We start from the raw sequence: 22,708 nt of genomic DNA, 5'->3' as shown, positions 1-22,708 counted from the left end.
CCTCCATGCATGGTGAGGAGCTTTCGTGTTTTAACATCCGTGGTCTGTATCTCTTCCTTTGGCCATCTTATTATTCCTGCAGGGTATCTGATAACTGGCAGTGCGTAGCTGTTTATTGCCCGGGTCTTATTTTTGCCATTGAGCGGGCTTCTCAGGACTTGCCTTACTCGTTGGAGGTATTTAGCTGTTGCAGCTTTCCTTGTTGCCTGCTCCAGGTTGCCATTTGCCTGGGGAATTCCAAGGTACTTGTAACTGTCCTCGATGTCTGTTATTGTTCCTTCTGGGAGTGAGACCCCTCCTGTGTGGACTACCTTGCCTCTTTTTGTCACCATCCGGCTGCATTTCTCGAGCCCGAATGACATCCCAATGTCAGTACTGTAGATCCTGGTGGTGTGGATCAGGGAATCAATGTCACGCTCGCTCTTAGCATATAGCTTGATGTCATCCATGTAGAGGATCCTGATCCAGAAGGATCCCTCAAAGGGCGCAATCCCATCCAACTACCGGCCAATAACCTGTCTGTCCACAACATGGAAGCTCATGTCAGGCATCATTGCAACCAAGATAAACAGGCACATGGATCAATTCATGAGTAACACACAGAAGAGCATTGGTAGAGACTCCAGAGGAGCCAAACACCAACTCCTGGTCGACAGAACAGTCGCCCAAGACTGCAAGTCACGACACACCAACCTGTGCACATATATATATATATATATATGCACATATATATATATACACACATACACACATACATACATACATACATACATACATACATACATACATACATACATACATACATACATACATACATACATACATACATACATACATACATACATACATACATACATACATACATACATACATACATACATACGTGTGAAAAAAGAAAAGGAAAATTCATTTTTGAAAACTAGTTGACACAAGAAACAACGTAGTTCCTTCTTGTATTATTGTTGGGTTGTTTTATAGCTGTGGATAACATTCATTAAAATCTAAAATAAATTGAAAAAATCAATTAGCTTAATTGTTTTTTTAATAAAAGAACACTTCCATTCCGCTGATTAGTCTCTTTTAGAGCCCAAATTGAACTTGACCCAGACGCAGCGCACCTCCCTTTCCCGGTCGCCCAACCCCCATAAAACAGAAGTCACCGCCCGCTTCTGTCGCTCTCACACCAACATGACTACCGCTTCAACTCTCAGACAGGCCTGCTGAAGCATTATGGGAAATGTAGTTAAAATGGCTCTAGCTTATTCGAGAAGGCGAGGCTTCACCAAAATACAACTCCCATCTCGACCCTCGCACGCCGAGTCCCGTCATCCAATCTGAATATGTGGGAGGAGCGTATCCGCCCACAAAAGCCACAGCTATCTGCTCGTATCTCCCTCTTAAAAAAACAACAATTGTCCGTGAAAAAAGGGAACACGCTGATAAAATACAAAAACCGGTGACCATTTGTGTTCGGTGCACGGCGGCCGGCGACGAGGCGTCCCCGCGTCGTGTGGGAGAAAACCAGCGGTGACAGGCAGGAGCAGCGAGGAGGGTGTTGTCCTGATGCTTAAATGGAAGTGGGTGGGCCTCTACGGTCACACAGTGCCAACTTCTCTGTGGATATCGATCTGACAGGCATCAATTTGCTCGCGTATGGACTCTCTATCCGCTAACAGAGACGCACGACTGCGCCGCGAGGAGCTTTGAGGCGCGAGGACGGTCACGCGGGGCTCTCCGTTGTTTCCGTTATTTGGGACTGCTTGATTGTGCTCGCGCTTGGCACCGCCCTTCCTGGCCGGTGGGTGGTTTCGTCAAACGAGGAGATCCGCCACGGCTCAGAGCCGAACATATAGGCGTCCTCCGCCTCTTTACCCGGCCGGCCTTCCACCGTGAACTACACCCTCTTCCTCTCGGTATATTAATGCGTTATGAGTGGTAGGTACCCTCCCCCCTTTCCGTCTCCACCCCTCTGTGTATCCGTCTAACAGAAATGAGCCTCCATGCCCCTTTGGTATTGATGATGAGGTTACTGTCTTTTCCCTCTTGTCTTTGTTGATTACCTTTGTTATGCTATATCTAATTCATGCACAAGATTGCATTTTTATTGCCTGTCTCGTGCTACCAATGTATTAAAAGTAAAAGTCTCTCTTTTAACAGACTCGAAGAAGGAATCATCTGGAACTGAAGGAGGGAAAGCATCTAAAAGAGGGAAAAGTTCTGCTTCACAGGTAAAGTCGTGCAGTTTAATACACTTCACTAGTTTGATTTTTGTCTCTTGGCCCAAAAAAAAAAAAAAGTTCCCCCCTCCTCCCTCACAGCAGGCCAGCCAGACACCTCTAGGGGCGTTTCTCCAGTGAATTTCACTTCCTGCTTCTGTAGAGCCCTGCTGAGAGCCAACCCTCATGAATAGACGCTTACATGGTTGTCATGATCCAGCTGTTGTAGTTTTTTTAAATAAACATTTTCAATTATGAACAGAATCCTTTAGTAGCGATACTTTTGATGTCTTTGCAGCACAGGATCTTCAGGTTTTGCATGCATGCAGATCGTTTTTCCGTCATACCATTATCTACTTTTTGTCATTGATGGTTCACCAGAAGCATACTCTCACCTTTTGCAAACGACATTTTTTTTTCTTAAACAAATTTGAGGCTGTTTCCTATTAAGCAGGATTGAAGAAAAAAAAAAAAACTGCTGCGACCTAGTTTTTTCTAAAGGCAAGAGAGGAGGTTGCATTTTCTTCAAGCGTTCTGAGAAAAGAGAAATGTGGTTCTCACACGCCCTCCCACTAGCTTCCTGTAATACCGCCCACTTCCACTGACAGTTCTATGTCTGGTAGCATTTTTTTTTTCAGAGTTCTTTCCCTTGCTTTCTCGTTTTTTCCCCTCATTTTTTAAATTGTTGCCTGTGTAACCCAGCAATCCTTGTGTTTTTATATGCACTAGGGGTGTAACAATTCACTTGAACAACGATTGGATTTATATAATAATTTGTGATTGCTGACACCACTCACAGTCGATTTTGGTTCATATTGAACAATCCGGTGTCGCTCCTATTAAGCACATGATGTTCTTTGTGTGCTCAACAACTCTCTGTCACTCGTGGATGACCGCTTTACCTCCTCATCGTTTTTCACCCAGGATTCCTCTCAGCCCTCGCCCTTGGCTCTGCTGGCGGCCACCTGCAGTAAGATCGGAGGGCAGGGGGGAACAGAGGGGTCCCAGGCCCAGGCGGGTGCCCCACAGATCCAGGTTCAGGCGGGTCAAATCCAGTTGCAGGCCGGTCAGCTCCAGGGTCAGATAGTGGTGGACGCAGCTGGGGGTCAGGCTCTGATGCCCCAGCAGCTGGAACTGATCCCAGCTCAGTTCACGGGGAACGGTTGGCAGATCATTACAGCAGCGCCTGCCATGGCCAAGGAGAACGCCAGTCAGCCCGTCGCGGTATCGGTGGCCACCACTGTGGCCAACGACAGCTCACCTGTTGGACGGAAGGTGAATGGTTTTTTTTTAGCATCAGGGGGTATGTTTGCACTTTTCAGTAATCTGATCGTTTTCTGTTTTCACAGCTAAAAGCAGCAGGTGGGAGCAACAGTGTGACCGCGGGTCAGCCACAGCAGCAGCAATACCAGATCATCCAGGTTCAAAACCTCTCTAATGCTGCTGGCGGTGTCCAATATCAGGTCATCCCCCACCTGCAAACTGCAGATGGACAGCAAGTACACATTAGCCCCCAGCCTGCTTCCATTGGAGCTCTGCCTGAGCAGGTTCAGCTAATTCAGAACCCCAACTCTGGCCAGACTCAGGCTATCCTCCAGCCGGCCAACCAGCAGACTATCCTCCCAAGCACAACCAATCAGACCGTCCCTCTGCAGATCCGTCCAGCACAGTCCTTTCCACTTCAGCTGCAGACTCTACAGGGCTCTCAGCCCCCTGTCATGACCACAGTACCCATAAACCTAGGTGGCATGACCCTGGCTTTACCTGTAATCAATAACGTTGGAGCGGGCGGAGCCGTTCAGCTCATCCAATCAGCGGATGGCACATTTTCTGTTGCTAATGGCAACCAGCTGGTGACAACAGCTGTTTCTGGAGCTGCTCCAGCTGCAACTGGATCCACAGCAGCGGCAGCTGAGGGCGACGGCGTGTCAGACGCGGCTCAAGTGGTTTCTACAGGATCAGCTGACGCTCAGGTACAGAGCAGCGAGGCAGATTCTCAGAACCAAAACCAAGCCAACGGGCTGCAGAATCAGACTGACGCCGTCGGAACCATCCAGCAGGTGATCGTGGGTCAGGTTGGGCATCAGCTGGTCCAGCAGATCCAGTTGCAACCCCAAGCCCAGAGTCAGGGTCAGCCACAGAACCAGCAGCAGCCTCAGCAGATTCAGACCCTTCAGTTGGCGCCAGGACAAACTCTGCAGCCCATCCAGGCCATCCAGAACCCAGCCCAGGTTCTCATTCGCACTCCTACTCTGTCACCTTCTGGGCAAATCACCTGGCAGACGTTGCAACTTCCTGGAGGAGTGTCGCTGCAGGGCGGTCTCGGGGCGGCTGTGCCGCAGCAGCTGACCCTGGCCCCGGTTGCAGGCGGTGCGACGGTGGGGGGTGGGGGGTTGGTCTCCCTGAGCGGCACTCCCTTGACTTTGAGTGCAGCTCAGATCAACCCAGGCTCAGGGGTACAAACGGTCAGCATCGCAGGACTGGGCACTGCTGGGGTTCAGGTGCAGGGGGTTCCTCTCACCATCACCGGTCTGCAGGGTAAGTACACAATAAGTGTAACAGTGTGACTATGAGACACTTTTTTCAGAAGTGATTGACGTTTTTTATAGGACTTTTGAATCAATTTTGGGGCCGGTTCCCAGATTAACCACTTAAAGCAAAATATCAGAAACATCCCTCCTGCTCAGACATTTAGAATTTTCTCCTCTTGCAGTTTTTAGTGTATTTTTTTTCTTCTGCATGTCACATAAAGGTTGACACACTTTTCAAATTCACCTCTAGGTCAAACACAGGGTCAGGATGGGGTCAAAGTTCAGTCCTCTCCTGTGACAGTCACTGTCGGCAACATGGCTTCAGGTTCATCCATGAGTCCAGATCAGCTCGGCTCAGTTCAGAGTTCCTCGGATCAGGAGGGCCAGCCCAGCAAGCGGCTCAGACGCGTCGCCTGCTCCTGTCCCAACTGCAGGGATGGAGAGGGGAGGTATGGAGAGCTTACAAGAAAAACAACCACCAGAAAGCAGTTAATTCAGAAGTACAATAGACATTTTAAAGGGTTGGATACGTTTTAGTCTCTGCAATTTCATAGTTATTGACAAATAGTTAAAGGATTTGAAGTTTTATTTCAAGTCCCACTCCGATCATCTTTTGATCCATTTTAAAAGTGTTCCCAGTGGTCTTTAAAGTATCAACAAAATCTGTGTTGTTTTCTAAAACACATTTTCTGCAGAGTTGCTGGAGTTCGTTGGACTACATTGATCTATTTGTCTGCAAGTGGATCCATCAGAATGGAGCAGAGCAGGAAGCTTTTTCCAACGGCATTTTTCCGTCTGCAACCGATTCACAATTTGCATTAAAAAAAAAAACCCACAGAAGTGCAATTTTAATCTTAAATTATGTTATATATATCCTCCATCATTTCAGAAAATACCACAAGAAAATGTTTTCACTAGAGTGAGTCTTTAAGTTGTGTGCTTTCTTGAAGATTCACTCTTTCAGTGTTTTTTGTTGTTTTTAACACAAAAAACGCAGTTTGAAAAAGTTTGTATTCATGATGTAGAAAATATACTGGGCGGGCCACAAGCTCCTGACTCCGCCCCTTTCTTATGCATCCACTTGCAGACAATGTTTTCTTCGTCTGAGCCGGTATCTTGATCAGAACTGTACGACTGGATCGCTCTGATAATGTTCGCCAAATTTGTTGCACCAGTAATGTGAGGGTGGGGGTTTGAGGGGCTGTAAGCCAGTGGGAGAACGTAGAAACAGATGGGTGATGGGAAGTGGGGTGTGCTTACTTCGCGGCAACAGTCTCGCCCACAATTCAGAGGTGAATTTCTAATTAACTGCTGCTGCTCTGCAGAAACTATGTCCTAGAAAACAACACAGGCTTTAAATCATAGCATCATCAAGATAAAAGACCACTGAGAACACCTTTGAAATGCATCAAAAGATGATCACTTGTCCCAAAAAGCAAATCAAAGTCTGACATCTGATAGACTACAGAATTTTGTAACAACATTTTATTCTAGAACACCTATTGGGTGCCGTTTGCAAAGTGAAAAAATCAGATATTGACAACAATATTTTTGGTTATTTAGCCTGTTTTAGGATAAAAGCAACTGGTTTCATTTTTCAAATGCATATTTTCACTTTTTAATTAATGTATCTATAACTTATACTTTTTTTAACTAAAAATTTAGTTTGGAGCTAAATGTTTCACTCCTAACTAAATTTTTAGCTAACATGCAAATTAACTTGCTGATAAGCGGAAATGGACTATCAAAATAAAAGCTGGATTTTGCGCTGTCTCTGAAATAATTCTCGCCAGACGTGTCCCTCATGCACTTTCTTGTGCCATATTGATGCATGTCCAACATTCTGGCGGAATGCTGCTTTTTTGTAATTAGGCTTCTTCTACCGGAAAACCGAGTTTGTTTGTGATTGTTGTCATGCTGAAAGTTCCAGCCATGTTTCATCTTCAATGTCCTTGCTGATGGAAGGTTTTTACCCAAAATCTGACGATACATGTCCCCATTTATTCTTTCCTTCACACCGATCAGTTGTTTTGGTCCCTTTACTGAAAAACAGCCCCAAATCATGATGTTTCCACACCCATGCTTTACAGTGGGCATGGTGTTCTTTGGATGCAACTCAGCATTCTTTATCCTCCAAACACGACCAGTAGAGTTATTACTAAAAAGTTCTATTTTGGTTTCATCTGACCTTAGGACATTCTCCCAATCCTCTTCTGGATCATCCAAATGCTCTCCAGCAAACTTTAGACGGTTCTGCACATGTACTGGCTTTAGCAGGGGGACACGTCTGGCACTGCAGGATTTGAGTCCCTGGCGGTGTAGTGTGTTACTGATGATAGCCGTTGATACTTTGGCCCATTCTTTTGGGTACCCCGTCTGGTTCTGGGATTTTTCCTCCGTTCTTGTGATCATTTTGACCCCACAGGGTGAGATCTTGCGTGGAGCCCCAGCTCGAGGGAGATTATCATTTGTCTTGTTTGTCTTCTATTTCCTAATAATTGCTCCTACAGTTGATTTCTTCACACCAAGCTTTTTATCTGTTGCAGATTCAGTTTTCCAGCCTGGTGCAGGTCAGCAATTTGGTTTCTGGTGTCCTCAGACAGCTCTTTGGTCTTGATCATAGTGGGGTTTGGAGTGTGACTCTGTGAGGTTGTAGACAGCCGTATTTTATATAGATAACCAGTTCAAACAGGTGACATTAAAACAAGTAACAAGTGGAGGACAGAGGATCTTCTTACAGAAGAAGTTACAGGTCTGTGAGAGCCAGAAATCTTGTTTTCTTATTGGTGGCTGACTAAATACTTTTTTGCCTCATTGTAGATAAGGAAGGGATGGGGAATTGGCATAGGGGCTGTTTATAGACGGTTCTGTTGTAATATTATGGCATTATTCGATTAGCGCCCCCTGCTGTAGTTTAGAAAATAACCCTTTTTTAGATTTGTGTTCAATTATGTGATTAATAAAGCAGACAGAAGTCTGTGAACCAAAATGGCACGGTCATGGACTCTACAAAAGTGAACAGATCGGTCAATCAAACAATTACATTTTAAAAAGGAGAAGTTCCGCTCAGGGTGGAGGTGGCGGGAGGGCGGGGGTGTTCCAGCAGAGGATGTGCCGACAGCTGTCAGAAGTGTGGCGGTGCCCTGAGAAGAAGCCTATTTACAAAAGACAAGCCGTTAAAACGGCTCGTCAAATGTTTTCCGCCAGCAGATTGTAAAGGACATGCATGGATGACAATGTTGGCGAGAATTCAAATGCAGCTTTTATTTTGATAGTCTATTTCCAGTTATCAGCAAGTTCATTTGCATGTTAGCTAAATATTTAGTTAGGAGTTAAACATTTAGCTCCAAACTAAATATTTAGTTAAAAGGCTAAATATTTAATTTGGACTTAAATATTTATTTAATAGATAAATTTAGTTACAAAGCTTTAATGTTTAGTTTTAAAAATAAATATTTAGATAAGATCTAAATATTTAATTTGCAAACTAAAGGTTTAACTTTGTAAAATAAATATTTCGTTTATAAAGTAAACATTTAGTTTCTAAGCTAAATATATAATTATAGAAAATATTTAATCTTAAATGAAATATTTAGCAAGCTAACTACATATTTAGTTAGTAAATGTAAAATTTATAAATACATGAATAAAAAGGTGAAAATATGTTTTTGAAAATTCAAATGTGTTTTATTTCTCCTAAAACAGGCTAAACAACCCAAAATATTGCTGTTAATATTGGTCACTTTACAAACAGCACCTCATATTTAAAAATCATATCAAGTCTTTTAAGTGAATAAACTGATTTGCTTTTTAGAAACAGTGGAGATCCCACAAAGAAGAAGCAGCACATCTGCCACATGGAGGGCTGCGGGAAGGTTTATGGAAAGACGTCCCACTTGAGGGCACACCTGCGCTGGCACACGGGCGAGCGGCCATTTGTATGCAACTGGATCTTCTGCGGCAAAAGATTCACCCGGAGTGACGAGCTGCAGAGACACCGGAGAACACACACAGGTACAACAAAAAAAGCACAAAGACAAATCCTGTCCTTTTAATCAATTTACAAGAATTACCACGTGCTTTTTTGAATCCGCATAGAACCCTAAAATCGTTTTCCTCTGTGTTTTCCAGGAGAAAAGCGCTTCGAGTGTCCCGAATGCTCAAAGCGTTTCATGCGCAGCGACCATCTCTCCAAGCACATCAAGACCCACCAGAACAAGAAGAGTGGCGCAGCCGTGGCAATCATCACCACTGAGGACATGGAGGACGACGCCGCTGAAGGCTTAGGAGACTCCCCTCAGATCGTCTCTGTGGGATCCTGCGACCCCACCACACCCACCACCTCCAACCACTTGGAGGAAGAAGAAGATGAGGAGTTTGAATAGATGATGGACGTCTGTTATTTTGCCGAACTGGCTTCCAGTTTGCTTTTTGTTTTGTTTCAGAGATCTTTGCAGGGACTTCTCGTTTTTTTTTTTTTTTTTTGTAGATTTTACATAATTATCTCGTTTTTGCTCCCTCCTGAACAGAAACTTAAAGAGACGGGATCACCATGGACATAGAAAATATAGAGATCACAGTCTAAAAAATTAATATATAACAAATCAAGTGTATGGAAAAGATGAGTTTGGCATTTCCTAAACGATGGGAAGAAAGAAATTCAAAGAGATTAGCACAAGACGGGGACCTGCTGAATTCCAAACCAACACAGCAGCCTTTTTCTAAAGAATCGAACTCTATGCACACAGTTGCTTTCCTGTTTCTACCTGTCAAACAGTGCTGAGGGTCAATCATGGTACAGGACGGTTGCAGATCAGCTACAGAGCAGTGACAGCTTTGGGAAACTGTGTGTGAGTGTGTGTGAATGTTTTTACAAAGGATGTACCTACCAGAAGTTGAATCTACAGTTCAGGTGAAGTCTTCGGGTTCAAGTAACATGTTTATTTTCTTTGACTAATCAACAAAAATAACCGTTGCTACAGAAAACGGTTGGGGAATAATTTACAGAGACGAAAAAAAAGCACATTTAAAAAGATTTATGATGCATTCCTATTGAGGCGCGATGGCCATTAGAAAGAAACATTTCTATAGAGGAAAAAAGAAAAAAACAATCTAGCTTTCTACAACTTTGGTTGTGTAGTAAAAGCAATACTACAATGACAATCCAACTGAAACCTTGTTTACATTGTCAGAGGAAGTTTTGTTCAGTGGTCTGACCAGATGCTGCCGTCTGATCAGACCTGGTTGCTGAGAGGCTTCACATCTGCAGCAGTCCCGTGAGTCGGCGTGGTTTGAGCGCCACTAAGGGTTTGTCAGATGGTAGCATTGTCGCTGTTGGTACATGTTGGCTCCTGTGCTCCGGTGAAGACCCCACCCCCACCCCACCCCGTCCCTCTTTAACCCCGTCACATGACCCATGTACCACAATTGCCTTAACACAAGCTGTTGTACAGAGGGCACTTCAGAGGGAGCTGGGTAAAGAACGCGGAGAGCACAGGCAGGCCGGGCTGAAGAGAAGCAGGAAGAGCCGGGTTGGGTTGAACCATTTAGATTTTTTGGGGGGTGTAACAAGGGGTTATCTGCTGGTGTTGCTCTGTTAGTTCAACTCTCACCTTCTTTTTAAGAAACAAAACACCATTTTATAGAATTTATTAGCAGTCTTAACACCCAAGTGTGTCAGTACACAAGGCCCGTCTGTTTATGGCTAATTTATTATTTTTATTTTGTCAAATGTGTCTTTTGCTGAAGTTGTATTTGTGTGTGTTGTTTCTAAGGTTGCATGTTTCAGTTTTTTGCACTAGTGCTGCTTCTCTTCTTTACTATTTGTGCTTAAGTTTTGATTTTTTTTTTTTTTTATATATACATCTCACCACTGGGCTTTGCTTATTCTTTTTCTCTGTGCACCATTTGTTTTTGGAGAAAAATAAATAATGAAACAAAAAGAAACAAAAAAAAACCCTTATGTTGCTTCAAGTTGAGATACCAAACAAAATTTAGATGTTTTTGGTAATCTTTTGTGTGACGGCGGATGTTTCTCCTTTTAGTTCGGGTACTTTGTAGTGACATCTCATTTGTAAATCTTTTTCTAAAGATGTTTCTTCGTCTCCATGATGTTTGATAAATGGGTTTTTTGGCAGGTTAGCCTCAAAGGCTCCAATTGATCAATATTTTTAAAACTGGTTTGTACAAATGTGTTGTCAGTAAAAAAAAAAAAGATATCTTCATGCAGAAAATATGCTTTGCCTGCATAAACCTTGACAATAAAGTGAGTCTTACATTTCTTTTGAGGACCTGGTTTTTGTCTGCATTGAGGAAAATACCCGCCCCCGCCCTCATCAATGCCCTTTGACCCCCCGTCATTGGCCAAGCAGCTGCTTCTCGTACTATCGAGCTGCATGTGACAAATTCATTAAAAAAAACAAGTATTTTTTCAAAATTGCAGCTTTTCCATTTTTTTTATCTCCATAGCAACTATTTTATTTTTTGATCGCCTGGGGGCGACATATCGATCTATGTAACCTGTAGACGAATTGGCAAAAGTAGATTTTTGGATTTCCTTGGCAACAGAGGTTTTTTGCTAACCGTGCCCACATGCCTAATATAGTCATGTTAAATCATTCGTTCAGTTCATTTCGTTCAGTTTCCGACAGGGATTCGTAATTTATATCTTCACAACATTACGGTAAAATATGTGCGAGCAACAGGTAATGCCACTTTTACAATTTTGCCATTCTTACAGAGTTTAAAATCTATTATAAACTTCATTTATTTTTTTACCAAGCAGCTTTCCAATGATGGTCGAGGAGTTAAGAGGCAATAGATTAAAATCCATAGCAGATGTTTACATTTGAAGACGATAGTAAAGATGTTTTTTTTTTTAATTTAAGATGCAGGCCTCTTTCTGAGGCCAAAGGTCAACAAAACTTCATTTATGGTAGTAGACTTATCCTGGCGCCGTGTGTATAAAACTTTGTGAAGATTACTTGAACAATTCTTTTTTCCATATGTAAAAATGTGAAAAATCGCACTTTTTGCCCACAACATGCCATGCCGTAGGTCCTGTGGCCATCCCATAATAATTTTAAAACTTCCCTTGGATATCCCTGACATGTTTATTCTGCTTTTATTACTTGATTTTGATACATTTTTACTGTAAATAAGAGATTTTGGGCCCCATTCCTTTTCGTGACGGTTTTGCCCACTGTGATGTCATCATTTTTGGGGGCATTGGGGTGGGGGGTGGTGGGGTATAATTCACTATGCCCAAAATTAATTTCTACCAGGGACTAGGCGTGTGCACATTTCGGGTGACTACTGTACATAAAGCCCTTCTCAACATGAGTGCATGATGGAGAAAGGTCATGCTTTCAGGTCTGCACAAAGCATCAGTTAACAACAACCTCCCTTTGATACAGATTTTCTTTGAAGCACTTTAAATCTAAAAAAAAGAAAGAAATTTGAGACTGAAAGTCAGACCTTCTGCTGTGCAGCAAATTCCAGCATATAAGTCGGACTGAAGACAGAAGACTTTTTCACATCTTTGTTTATGTTAAAGCATCCCAATTTTTTAAAGTCCTGACTGCCAGCGATGCAAATATCTAAACTACTGGATACAACAGAAAAACAATTTTTGGTATCTACTAATGACATTTGGGGTTTTTCAATCATACCAAATGTGAAGGGGGTGGGGATATGGGAATTGTAGTTTTGGCAGATTTAAAAAAACAAAAAAGTTTTTCTGGTAGGAGGTTAGAAGCTGATTATTCTCTTTGTGTACTCATAAGACCTGATAAAATCCTGACATTTTCTTTAATTAAAAAAGGAAATCATTTGTTTGTATTAAGAAAATAAATACACAATAGGAACATTCCATTCAAATTGGCTCATAAAGTTCAAAAATGTGATCTGAGCTTAAAGAATATGATGCTTTAATTTAGTATTTCCTGTTAAACGTAGATTTTTATTCTCCAAACCAAATTATAAAATAAGTTAAGATTTTTAATAAAAAATGTTAAGCTTCTTTAAACAAAAATTAAAATGTAAAAAAAAAATCCATTTAATTTTGAATTGCAAAATTTGAAAAAAAAAGGTTTATTGCACTGAATTCTTGCAAACAACATTTAAAAAAACAGAGGAGCGATAAATTGAAAATGGGACTGTCATTCTGCTGCTATAAAATTTCATAAAGGTGAAAGTGCAAGAAAGATAACTATTTTAAGAGGATATATATATGTGGAACAAAGAAAATGCTATTAAAAATCACTGCCCTGGTAGTCTGAAGAAAAACATGTTAAAGAATTTACCTGCAGGATGCAGCCAAGCAAAATAAATAGCTCAGATTAAATGTACAGTTAAAGGCCATGAATGAAAAGATATGGTAAAAACAAACACATGATTCCTGAAAAACACATCTATTTAAATGCTGATTAAGGTGAATAGTGGGAAAAAAAACAGCTGGGAAAGTCAGCAGATTTTAGACTTCCACCCTTTATTCCACCGAAGTTCAGTTTTTCCTGAGATTCTGATGATGAAAGAATTTAATTCCTGATCAGTTGCCGTTATATTTCAGATTTAAATGGCATATATCTCAAAGCGTCCAGGTATTTTGACTTTATTTTAGCAAACGTGTACAACGTGGTGCTGGGCGGATTAGGACTAGAAAGAGTTGATGTGAATAAGTATTGTTAGAGTTGGTAATGGTTAGTTATCTCTACTTCCTCTTTTGCAAATCATCTGTGTGTCCAAAATAGCAAAATAAACAAAACAAAAAACCTGTTTTTCTAATACAATGGTTGGCAAATGAAAAGCCTCACAAAATGACACATTTGGGAGAAAAAAATAGTTCAACCAAATACTTTATTAACAGTGGGGCAAAGATTTTCAACTTTTAAAAGTATCTTGTTTATAAAGATTCCACTTTTGCAGCTTTTACCCAAAACACAACAATCAGACAAAATATTAGTCCTAGAAAATATGGAAATGTACAACTCAAAAGTTTAAAACAATAAAAGCATCTTAACCTCCTATGGGGCTTTACAAAATGAACAAGTAAAAAAAAAAAAAAAAAGTAAAGGTGCTGTACTTTACAGTGACTTTTTTTAAAGTGTGAAAAAAGGGTTTGATCTAATGCTCCTATGTGCATTCAAACCAGAATCCACTCCACATCACTCCAGCTCCTTCTGAATACTGCAACAGAGATGACGCGAGTTTTAGCTTCTGGGATCAATTACTTAAAATGGTGAAAATGTCTTTTTTTTTTTTTTCTTTCTGAAGCATTAATCTGTGAAAAAAAGCGGCAAGAACCTACCTTTGCAAATACTTGTGGACGTTGTCGTGGCCATTGTAACGGGCGAGACCCACAAGGATACCCGTGGCACAGCGGCCTTCCTTCTTTCGACACAGACTGCAATTGCACACTCCTCTGCAGATGGGACACGACCACGTCTGAAGTAAAAAACACATTTTAAAAGTCAGTTTCAACAAAACTTAAGTACAAAAAAGTTAAGTCGAGGTCAGAATTGTGTTATTTAACATAGAATTGTGTTATTTAACATCCTCCTGACCACCAGCCATGCAAATCTGTCCTGTGGATCAGTGGTCTCCAAACCTCTTATGGCCACAAACCGGTTTAATGTCAGACAATATTTTCACAGACCTGCCTATATGAGGCTGAAGTTGGCATCTGAATTATAATTTAAAAAATAATAATTTAAAAAATTAAACACCAACTTCAGCATTTTTCAACTTTTAAGGTGCAACCGATATTTACAAAAAATGAAGAAGAAAAAAAGAAAAAGAAAAAGGTAAAACTGTTTTTTCTAAATAAAGTAATAAACGTCAATCCACCGTTTGAGCAACTTCATTTGCAGCATTTTCATTAACATAAAGCTACATGTCTGCATGATTTCCAGATATTCAGGTGCGTAAAGCCAATTAGAACATGCCAGAGCAGCATACAATGGACAACATGCACTGCAGGAATGCGCCTTTCGAAGCCTGGAGTTCCCCATCCCTCGTTCAGTCCATGGTCTTCACACTGCACAAACAGGGAGGGGCTTCTTCTCTTTCTACTGTTTACTAGCGCATGTCTGCAGTTGGAAGAGTCTTGGTGTGAAATACTGAAGTGGTGCAAATCTCATGAATCTTGCTCCAGGTATTTTTTTTTTCTTCTTTAACAGCTCCATTCTGATATATGAAAAACTCGGAGTCAGAATTCCGGACGTGCACAAACTACATTTATTAATTTCTTCGTCATGATCAATTTTCAAAGGGTTGGCACTTCTGTAAATTCAAAAGGGCCCCCCAAAAAAATCAATAAATGACAAAAGTCAAATGAGTGGAAATTTGCACTTAAAATAAGAAAATAATAATACATGTTTTGTGAATAGTACAGAGCATATCCAGTATAACCTAATGACCATATCCTAAATTAAACATATTATTTGAGACCAGCTGCTGTGTTTGGCTCAACATTAACATTCATGTTTTTGGTTCAAAGCGCTTCATGCTGCATAACTTTCATTTAAAATGATGGACAAACGTCATTTTCTAATTAGGGATGTTTCTTCTTTGCTTCCTTTTTCCCCCCAAACACTTCATTTCAATTTCTGAGAAATATTCTTGTTTTCTGAAATATACATGTATATTTTGTCTCTTTGTTTGGAATTGTTTTGGTTAGGCGCACCATTGAAAAATCCAGTCCCACTCTAGAGCCCTGAGTTTGTGGAGGGAACCGTCACAATAAATCTATATTTAAAGTAAAAATATGGATTTATTTAAAATACAAATAAATATTTTAGTGATTTTTTCCCTGTTAAATGCAGATCTCTTCTTCCGAGTCAAAATCTTTTCTTCTTTTCTCCAAAACAAATTTTTTAAAATACATTTGTTTTTGTTTTTTGTTAACTGTGATAAGGGTTTCAAGTTAGCGGTCGGTGCAGCAGCTTTAAGAAAATAGCAAATGGATTGAGCGACTTGGCAAGTGTCAAGAATGAGTCTGAAGTGGTGGGGATAACCCAGTAGTTTTCCAAAATAAAACTTCTTTGAGACTCAGATTATAAATGGAAAAAAATGGAAGAAATTGTAGGTTGTAGTTTGTTTGTTTTTTAACTCTGCGACCCAGTATTAACTGCCTGGTACGGGTTCGCAGCCTGGGGATTGGGGACCGCTGCTGTGGACAACGTATCTCCTACTGAATAAACTCCTTTTGTTATCTGTAGAGGATATTTGGGGCTTTTCAATAACACCACATGTGAAGGCGTTAAACGTCGGCGAAAATCGCCGGCGAAATTTGTCCCGGTGTGAACGGGCCTTAAGTCATTTTGATAGTAGGCTAATATAGCTAATATAGATACATATTGCATGTGTTGCCTTCATTATAAGGCTTAAATAGGGCTTTTAATATTTTGCGGCTCCAGACATGTTTGTTTTTTGTTTTTTTCGTCCAATTTAGCTCTTTCAACATTTTGGGTTGCCGACCCCTGACCTAGTTATATGTTTGTGGTACTGTCCTTTTGTGCAGGATTGAAAACTTTAATATATATGTGGTTATGGCATTCCCTAATGTGAGAGTAATGTGAGAGAAAGGCCTTCCTGTTTGAACACTGACCGGGTTGAGCAGCACAGAGCCCACGTCCTCTCCGTATCTGTTCTTTAGGCACGGTCCACAGAACTGACCTTTGCCCCCCACACAGAAACCACTGCGACACACTGTTTTGGTGTCCAGAGTCTTTTGTCTGCACTGGTGGCACGAGCTGCCCTGAAAATAAAAATAAAAAGCAGAGAAAGTGAAGAAAATCCCATCAGACCCACAAATATCTCTGTCAAAAGTTCCCAGAATTCCTCACGTTCTCTTTGTCCCAGATCTTATCTTTGCTGCGGAACGCGATGTTGTCCAGATCCTCTTTGGTGATCTCATCAACGGACTTCACAACGTACGCACTCTTCCTGGAAAACTGGCCCATGATCTTTCTCCGCTTGACACCGACGTGATCCTCATCCACCTGTCCAGCAGCAGCAGGTAATGAAACACAGCATGTCAGGCAAAACAGCTAAGGCTACGTTCACACCGGCCATGTGAAGCGGGTTCTTGAACCAGCAAAGCCATGCGTGAACATGAGAGGTTTGAATGCAGAATCCTAAAATGTTCAGATACATGAGTTTCCATAGACTTTGCAATGGAAGTGCTCACATGAAGGCGAGTTTTCCAGCCCGGTATGAACGTGACATAACAGGAGGTTAAGTCGTGGATGTCGGCTAACTTAACTGCCCTTAATAAAAAGAAAGCTGAGGTGATTGTGTTTACCTCTAGTGGTGGAAAATATCATGGTCTGAATCTCCACTCTTTTGCCCCTTTTTAACTGTCAAGTTTAACACACCTGGGTGTTAAACTTGATGCAACCTTGAAGCTCAACCTCCAAATAAACGCTGTGACCGGCTCCTGCTTTTTTCAGATGTGACGTCTGGCTAGGATTAAGTCTTTTAAATCAACAACAAACCTTGAAATTGTCACCAATGCCTTCGTGTTGTCCAGACTTAATTATTGCAGCTCTTGATATGCTGGCTTACCCAAAGCTTCAATGGTCAGGCTGCAGCAGCCAGATTAATTTGTGGGGCAAAGAAGTTTGACCACACAACGCTGGTCTTGGTCTCTTTGAACGGGCTGCCAGTGCAATACCTGCTTTTTACTCAATTTATTTTATTATTTTAGGTCCCTGGCAGGTACGACACCTTCTTACCTCTCCAGTCTGCTTTTAAAATATTGCCCCCTAACTTAAGTCCTTACGATCCGCTAACCACTTTGTATTCATGGTTCCCAGAACCAAGCGTGAGTTTCAGGGGGTGTAAACCATGGAATCAGCTGCCACTGGCAGTTAGAGAGGTCACACTCTTGGAGAGTTTTATAAAAGAATTGTTCATTTCAGCGCTTTAGCATCAAGCCTAGAGCTGTTCTTATGGTAGTTTTAATCTCTGTTTTAAGTTGCCTTTTATTCTTCATGTTCTGTGTTTGTTCTTCCTGTGTGCAGCAGCACTTTGGGCCTCCTTGACTGGTGGTGGAAGGTGCTTTTTAAATAAATGAATGCAGTGATACATCACCACCAGGTGTTTGCCATACCTCTATCAACCTCTTGATGTCTACATCCCTGTGGCTTCTGCGAAGAACCGGTTCGCTCTTTTCCTCGACAGCAAAGTTCTCAGGAGGACGGGCCTTGCGGGACGGGTTCCTCCTCCCCGACCCGACGTCTGGGTCCAGCCTGCGTTTCTGTGGCGATGTTTTCTGCGGCGTCCGCTTTTTCTTCTGCAAAGAAGGGGTGTCTGGATTTCAGCAAGGCGAGAGGAAAACGTGACGGAGAACAGTTGGTTGCAGCGGCCGCATTTTGTGTGGCGTTTGTCTGCAAGAACTCCACGATTTTTTGTGTTTTTGCTGCTCGATAGAATGTAAGCTAACAGCGTATTGCTTCAGCATTGATGGTTCACCTATAGGAAAAATGCACTAATAAAAGGTTGGTTTAACCACGCTGCTGTACAACATGAAAAATGTTTCTAACATGGTTATTAAGCCCAGATTCATGGTATTCAATTTATCAATTTGTATGCATGGAAAATGGCGAAACTGCAGCAGTGGAGAAAAACTGACTATAAAATAATGACCCATGAAATCTGAAAAAGCTGCTCACAAACCGTCCAATATGCTTAAAATGAATAGAAAATGTGGTTCAACTTTCTGTTTGACCTTTCATGTGATGTTTCAGAAACAAGTGCACATCATGTCTCTACTCTGCTGGGTCCACTTGGAGGAAATCAAGATGCTAAAGTGCAATAAAAAGTCTTTTCATTTAACTCAATTCTTTGAAATTAAGGTCACAGCTCATCATGAAAAAAAACTTTCTTTGATAATGTCTCATCGTCTTTGTCAGTCTTTAAATTCGATGTATGTTGCACGGTGAGCTTTTAGCTAAACCCAGATTAAAATTATTTGCTTAGCACAAATGCATGCATATTATGAAGGAATACTAAGAATTTCAACATAAAAGCAAAAATATTGAAAGGAAGATCTCGGTAGGCAGAGCATGTTTAGATTAGTGTTGCCTTAAAGTTCTAGACTGCACAGGTTTTTTACATGTTCTTTGTAGAATTAATTAATTATTTTAAATTACCTGGTAATTGTTTTGAAAATCAAAGTATGTATTGCCATGAAACAGAACTATGTGTAAAGTAAACTAGAACAATAGTTAACAAAAAACAAGACCTCCAATTTTTATTTTCAAATTTTGCACTATTTTCATAATTTTTGCAAGCCGAGCTGTTGAATTAAAGTTTTTGGAAGACCCACTGGGAAGACTCAGTGGTATCTTAATCATGACTATGCAATTTTTAACTAAAATTTCAAAAACTTGTGTCGTTTATAGGACATAATTTCTGCAGAGCAGCAGGAGTTCATTAGAAATACCCTTGAGTTGTGGGTATGACCGTTGGTTTCCTCACTTCCCGTCATCCATCTGTTTACACGCTCTATCACCAGCTTACAGCCCCTCACACCTCCAACTTAACATTACCGGTGCATGTCATTTCTACATCACAAAGAAGCTATTTTTCAAGCGGCTTATTTTTCATCTGCTCCCAATTTACAACAATTTAATGAAAAAAATACTCGGAAATACAATTTTAAGCTTATTTTTCCTTAGATATGTCCTTCATCATGAAAAAAAAATGCTACAAGAAGATGTTAAAAACAACATTTCAATCATATTGGGTCTTTAATATCAGGTAAGTGTCAGAATCCACTTTTATAGCTGTTTTTCAAGCTATGGTGAGATGAATGTGCTTTCACCTGTTTGGGGCTGGGCAGTGTGAGGTCAGCCATGGAGCTCAGATCAGCAAACAGCTTGGCCAGCTAAAAAAATAAATAAAAAAAGACAACATGGACGTTAGTCTAAAGTGACAAAAAGAGATGGTAAAAAGCTTGGAAAAAACATTTAAGAGTGTGATACCATAGCTTTGTTTTCCTGGATGTTCTTTTTTCGTTTGTTCAGACTTTGAGACAGCGCGTCCGCCTTTTCCTTTCTTGCCTCCTCCTCTTCATCCTTGTCCTGTTTTTCATGCCCCGCTTGTCTTCCTCTGCCTCTACGGGATGGTGTGTCGCCTTTAACTGTTGTTTTACATTTTTCCCCTCGCAGTGTTTGCTGGCGAGAAGATGCTCTTTTCATTGGAAACCTAAGAAATTATTAGCGATTAAAGAACAAATTCTGCGTTAATCTTGACTTTGATTTATTTCTGGAAATATTCGTGTCACACCTTAAAGCAACTAAGAGACTCCTCCTCTTTAGTGGGGAGGCGTCCTCTCCATCAGAATAGAAGCCGGTGTCCACATCACTGCCCTCTGAATCCACTACCTTTCAAGAAACAACATTCTTAGTTTTGTTTTGGTTAAACAACTATACTATTTTCATCCAAACATCAAAGTTGAATACATTTTTATTCCTGTTAAAGCTCAATCGATCCTCTTCATCCTCACTGAAGCCTTCAAACTCCTCCTCAGTGTCTGACTGGCTGAACAGGCGAGCCAGCTCAGCCGTTATAAACTTGGATTTGAAACGTGGAGCCTGTTTGAAGCAGATGGTTTTGTCAGTACAAGTCTGAGCTTCATAAATTCATTCGCTCAAGGTCTCAGGGAGGCTGGAAATGCTCAGAAATTTCCCATCAGTAAACGCCTTGCACCACAAACGGAGGGCGGCGAGAACGGTGAGCGTTCCTCTGCTGGGCCATGAGGAACCTGAGCAGGATCAGCAGAACAAAAAGCCGTCCGTAAATCATTATGTTGAGCTGGAAGCAGCAAGGACCGGCTGAACTGTGAGGAGGCCTTATCACCACAGGAACGTACGTGCTGCTGCATTTCATGACCCATCGGATTAACGACAAGGCGAAGGGGAAAAGGAAAAAACAAAACCCCATACTTCCCCATTGTTGAAGTACCCCAGCTGCATGTTTTTATATTATCTTTTATGAGTGGTCTGCTTTTAATCTTTGAATACTCTTTAATAATTCTTGTTGGTTTTAAAGGACAGGCATGCAATAAAGTATACAGATCATTAAAGTATCTATCTATCTATCTATCTATCTATCTATCTATCTATCTATCTATCTATCTATCTATCTATCTATCTATCTATCTATCTATCTATCTATCTATCTATCTATCTATCTATCTATCTATCTAAGAGTGACTAAAAATGTAACATTTTTATCCACCACAAAATAAGGAGGGAATAGTTTTGTGAATAGGAGTCTGTTAGATCCCAATATTAAGAATTTGATCAGGGTTGTCCCCCAAAAAGGCAATAAATGTTCAATGATCAAAAATAATCTTAATTTTAAATCTTTTTTTTTTAAATGTTTTCTCATGGATGAATACCAAAGCTTCCTGTGGAGACAACAGTCAAGATAACTTTACTTCGACAGTAGAACAAGTCTTTTTAAATCAGTTATATATTAAAAAAAAATCGAATAATAAAATGTGCCATAACCCAGACACACACACACACAAATAATAATGATAATAGTAAATTGCTTTAGGTTACTAACCAATAGGAAAACTGTGCCTTTTTTCCCGATAATCTTAATCTACGGCGAAGCCAGCGTTGTTTTTTATTGATTGCCTGCGATAAAACGGCTACATCACATCGACATTAAATCTAGACGGACTGAATACTTACATTCGGCACGGGGGTCATTCTGAATTATAAATGCAATGTAGTAAACGGTAAACTGTAGTCTGCAGACGTGCACAAAGAGAAGATTTAAAAGTCGACATGCAAACTTTGGTGACCGACACAGACCGAGCCGCTTGATGAGGTGTGTCTTCCTGGTTTAAACATGTATTTTCTTTTACATTATGTTTGCTGTTCGTCTTTATGCAGCACAGAATACAATAAACATGCAATAAAAAACGTATAATTGTTTATTTTTTTCAAAACTCGGTTCATTTTCTCGATTTCATTTAAAACTATATTATTATACACAAAAAACTCCCCTCTATTTGAAATGGTAAAGTCCACCGCTTCGCGCGAAAACACTTCATGGGCGTGGCGAGACAGGACTGAATTTTGGTCACTTTTTTGTTGTTTTTATGTGAACATGACAACAAAAGCTTTTAATCATAAATAATGTATTTTTATTTTAATGTCAAAGGAGTATATAGTCGGAGTGACTTGTGTGCTGACTTTAGTCTACTTTGTCACCACTACAACGTGAGTTTTACTATACTGACATGGCACCTGAGAGGAACTTTTAGCAAAAGTACGCTGTAAGTGTTCTACACATAGTCTATACTAAAAGTGAGGCAATATACTTGAAGTTTACTATTTCTGCACTATCTATATTGTAAACCTAAAATGTTCTATCTTAGTCTAAAGAAGTATTTAGTTACTGTACTTACTACAACTACATGATCATGGTCTACAGTATTAGCTGTTCTTAAATATACACTCAAGTATACTTAAGAAAATAAGCTAAACTTGTACTACTGTGTGCTAAGGGAAATCTTCTAATTGTTAGGAAAAACTTGTAAATATTCAATGCCCTTAGAAAAAAAGTAGTCCTTTTTTAGCGCAGTATACTTAATCTATACTAAAAGTGAGGAAATATAATTGAAGTTTACTTTTCATTTACTATCTATATACTGAAACCTAAAATGTTCCAATTTACTCCAGAGAAGTGTTCAAGTTCAAGTGTACTACTGTTAACTAATGGATATCAAACTTAGGATGATTCATCCTTAGCAAAACCAGTGTATTTAAGTGTACTACAAATAATAAAATAAACTTCAAGTGTACTACTGTTAGCTAAGGATATCTAATTTTGGATGATTAGCCATCCTTAACAAAAAGTAGACTAACTTCCCTATTTCTCTTTCAAATTTAAATACATGCTATTAATTTCTTCCTAAAAGAAATAAAGCATTGT

General features: G+C 40.4%; 2 protein-coding genes across 3 annotated transcripts; one reads left to right on the top strand and one right to left on the bottom strand.

Moving 5' to 3' along the window:
- The first annotated feature begins 1,096 nt into the window (after positions 1–1,096).
- sp4 (Sp4 transcription factor) lies at positions 1,097–11,028 on the top strand. Its single transcript, XM_011480814.3, has 7 exons — positions 1,097–1,935; positions 2,158–2,228; positions 3,141–3,491; positions 3,566–4,754; positions 4,998–5,196; positions 8,562–8,761; positions 8,879–11,028. Exons 1-7 carry the CDS (start codon positions 1,929–1,931, stop codon positions 9,130–9,132), a joined length of 2,271 nt encoding a protein of 756 aa, XP_011479116.1. The 5' UTR covers positions 1,097–1,928; the 3' UTR covers positions 9,133–11,028.
- Positions 11,029–13,586: 2,558 nt separating this feature from the next.
- On the bottom strand, positions 13,587–21,601 carry cdca7l (cell division cycle associated 7 like). 2 transcript variants are annotated; one of them, XM_023960148.1, is made up of 10 exons: positions 21,460–21,601; positions 20,218–20,349; positions 20,042–20,139; positions 19,738–19,960; positions 19,578–19,640; positions 17,862–18,044; positions 16,594–16,749; positions 16,356–16,505; positions 14,055–14,191; positions 13,587–13,933 (listed from the first exon to the last, which is right to left on the bottom strand). In XM_023960148.1, exons 1-10 carry the CDS (start codon positions 21,475–21,477, stop codon positions 13,912–13,914), a joined length of 1,182 nt encoding a protein of 393 aa, XP_023815916.1. In that variant the 5' UTR covers positions 21,478–21,601; the 3' UTR covers positions 13,587–13,911. The 2 variants fall into 2 exon arrangements, with proteins under 2 accessions (XP_023815916.1, XP_023815917.1); XM_023960149.1 differs by lacking the exon at positions 20,218–20,349 and having other exon boundaries at positions 21,460–21,600.
- Positions 21,602–22,708: the final 1,107 nt, after the last annotated feature.

This window comes from Oryzias latipes, chromosome 11 (genome assembly GCF_002234675.1).
Source record: "Oryzias latipes chromosome 11, ASM223467v1".
In the NCBI taxonomy this organism is placed as follows: Eukaryota; Metazoa; Chordata; class Actinopteri; order Beloniformes; family Adrianichthyidae; genus Oryzias; species Oryzias latipes.
This window is presented reverse-complemented; position numbering and strand designations above follow the sequence as displayed.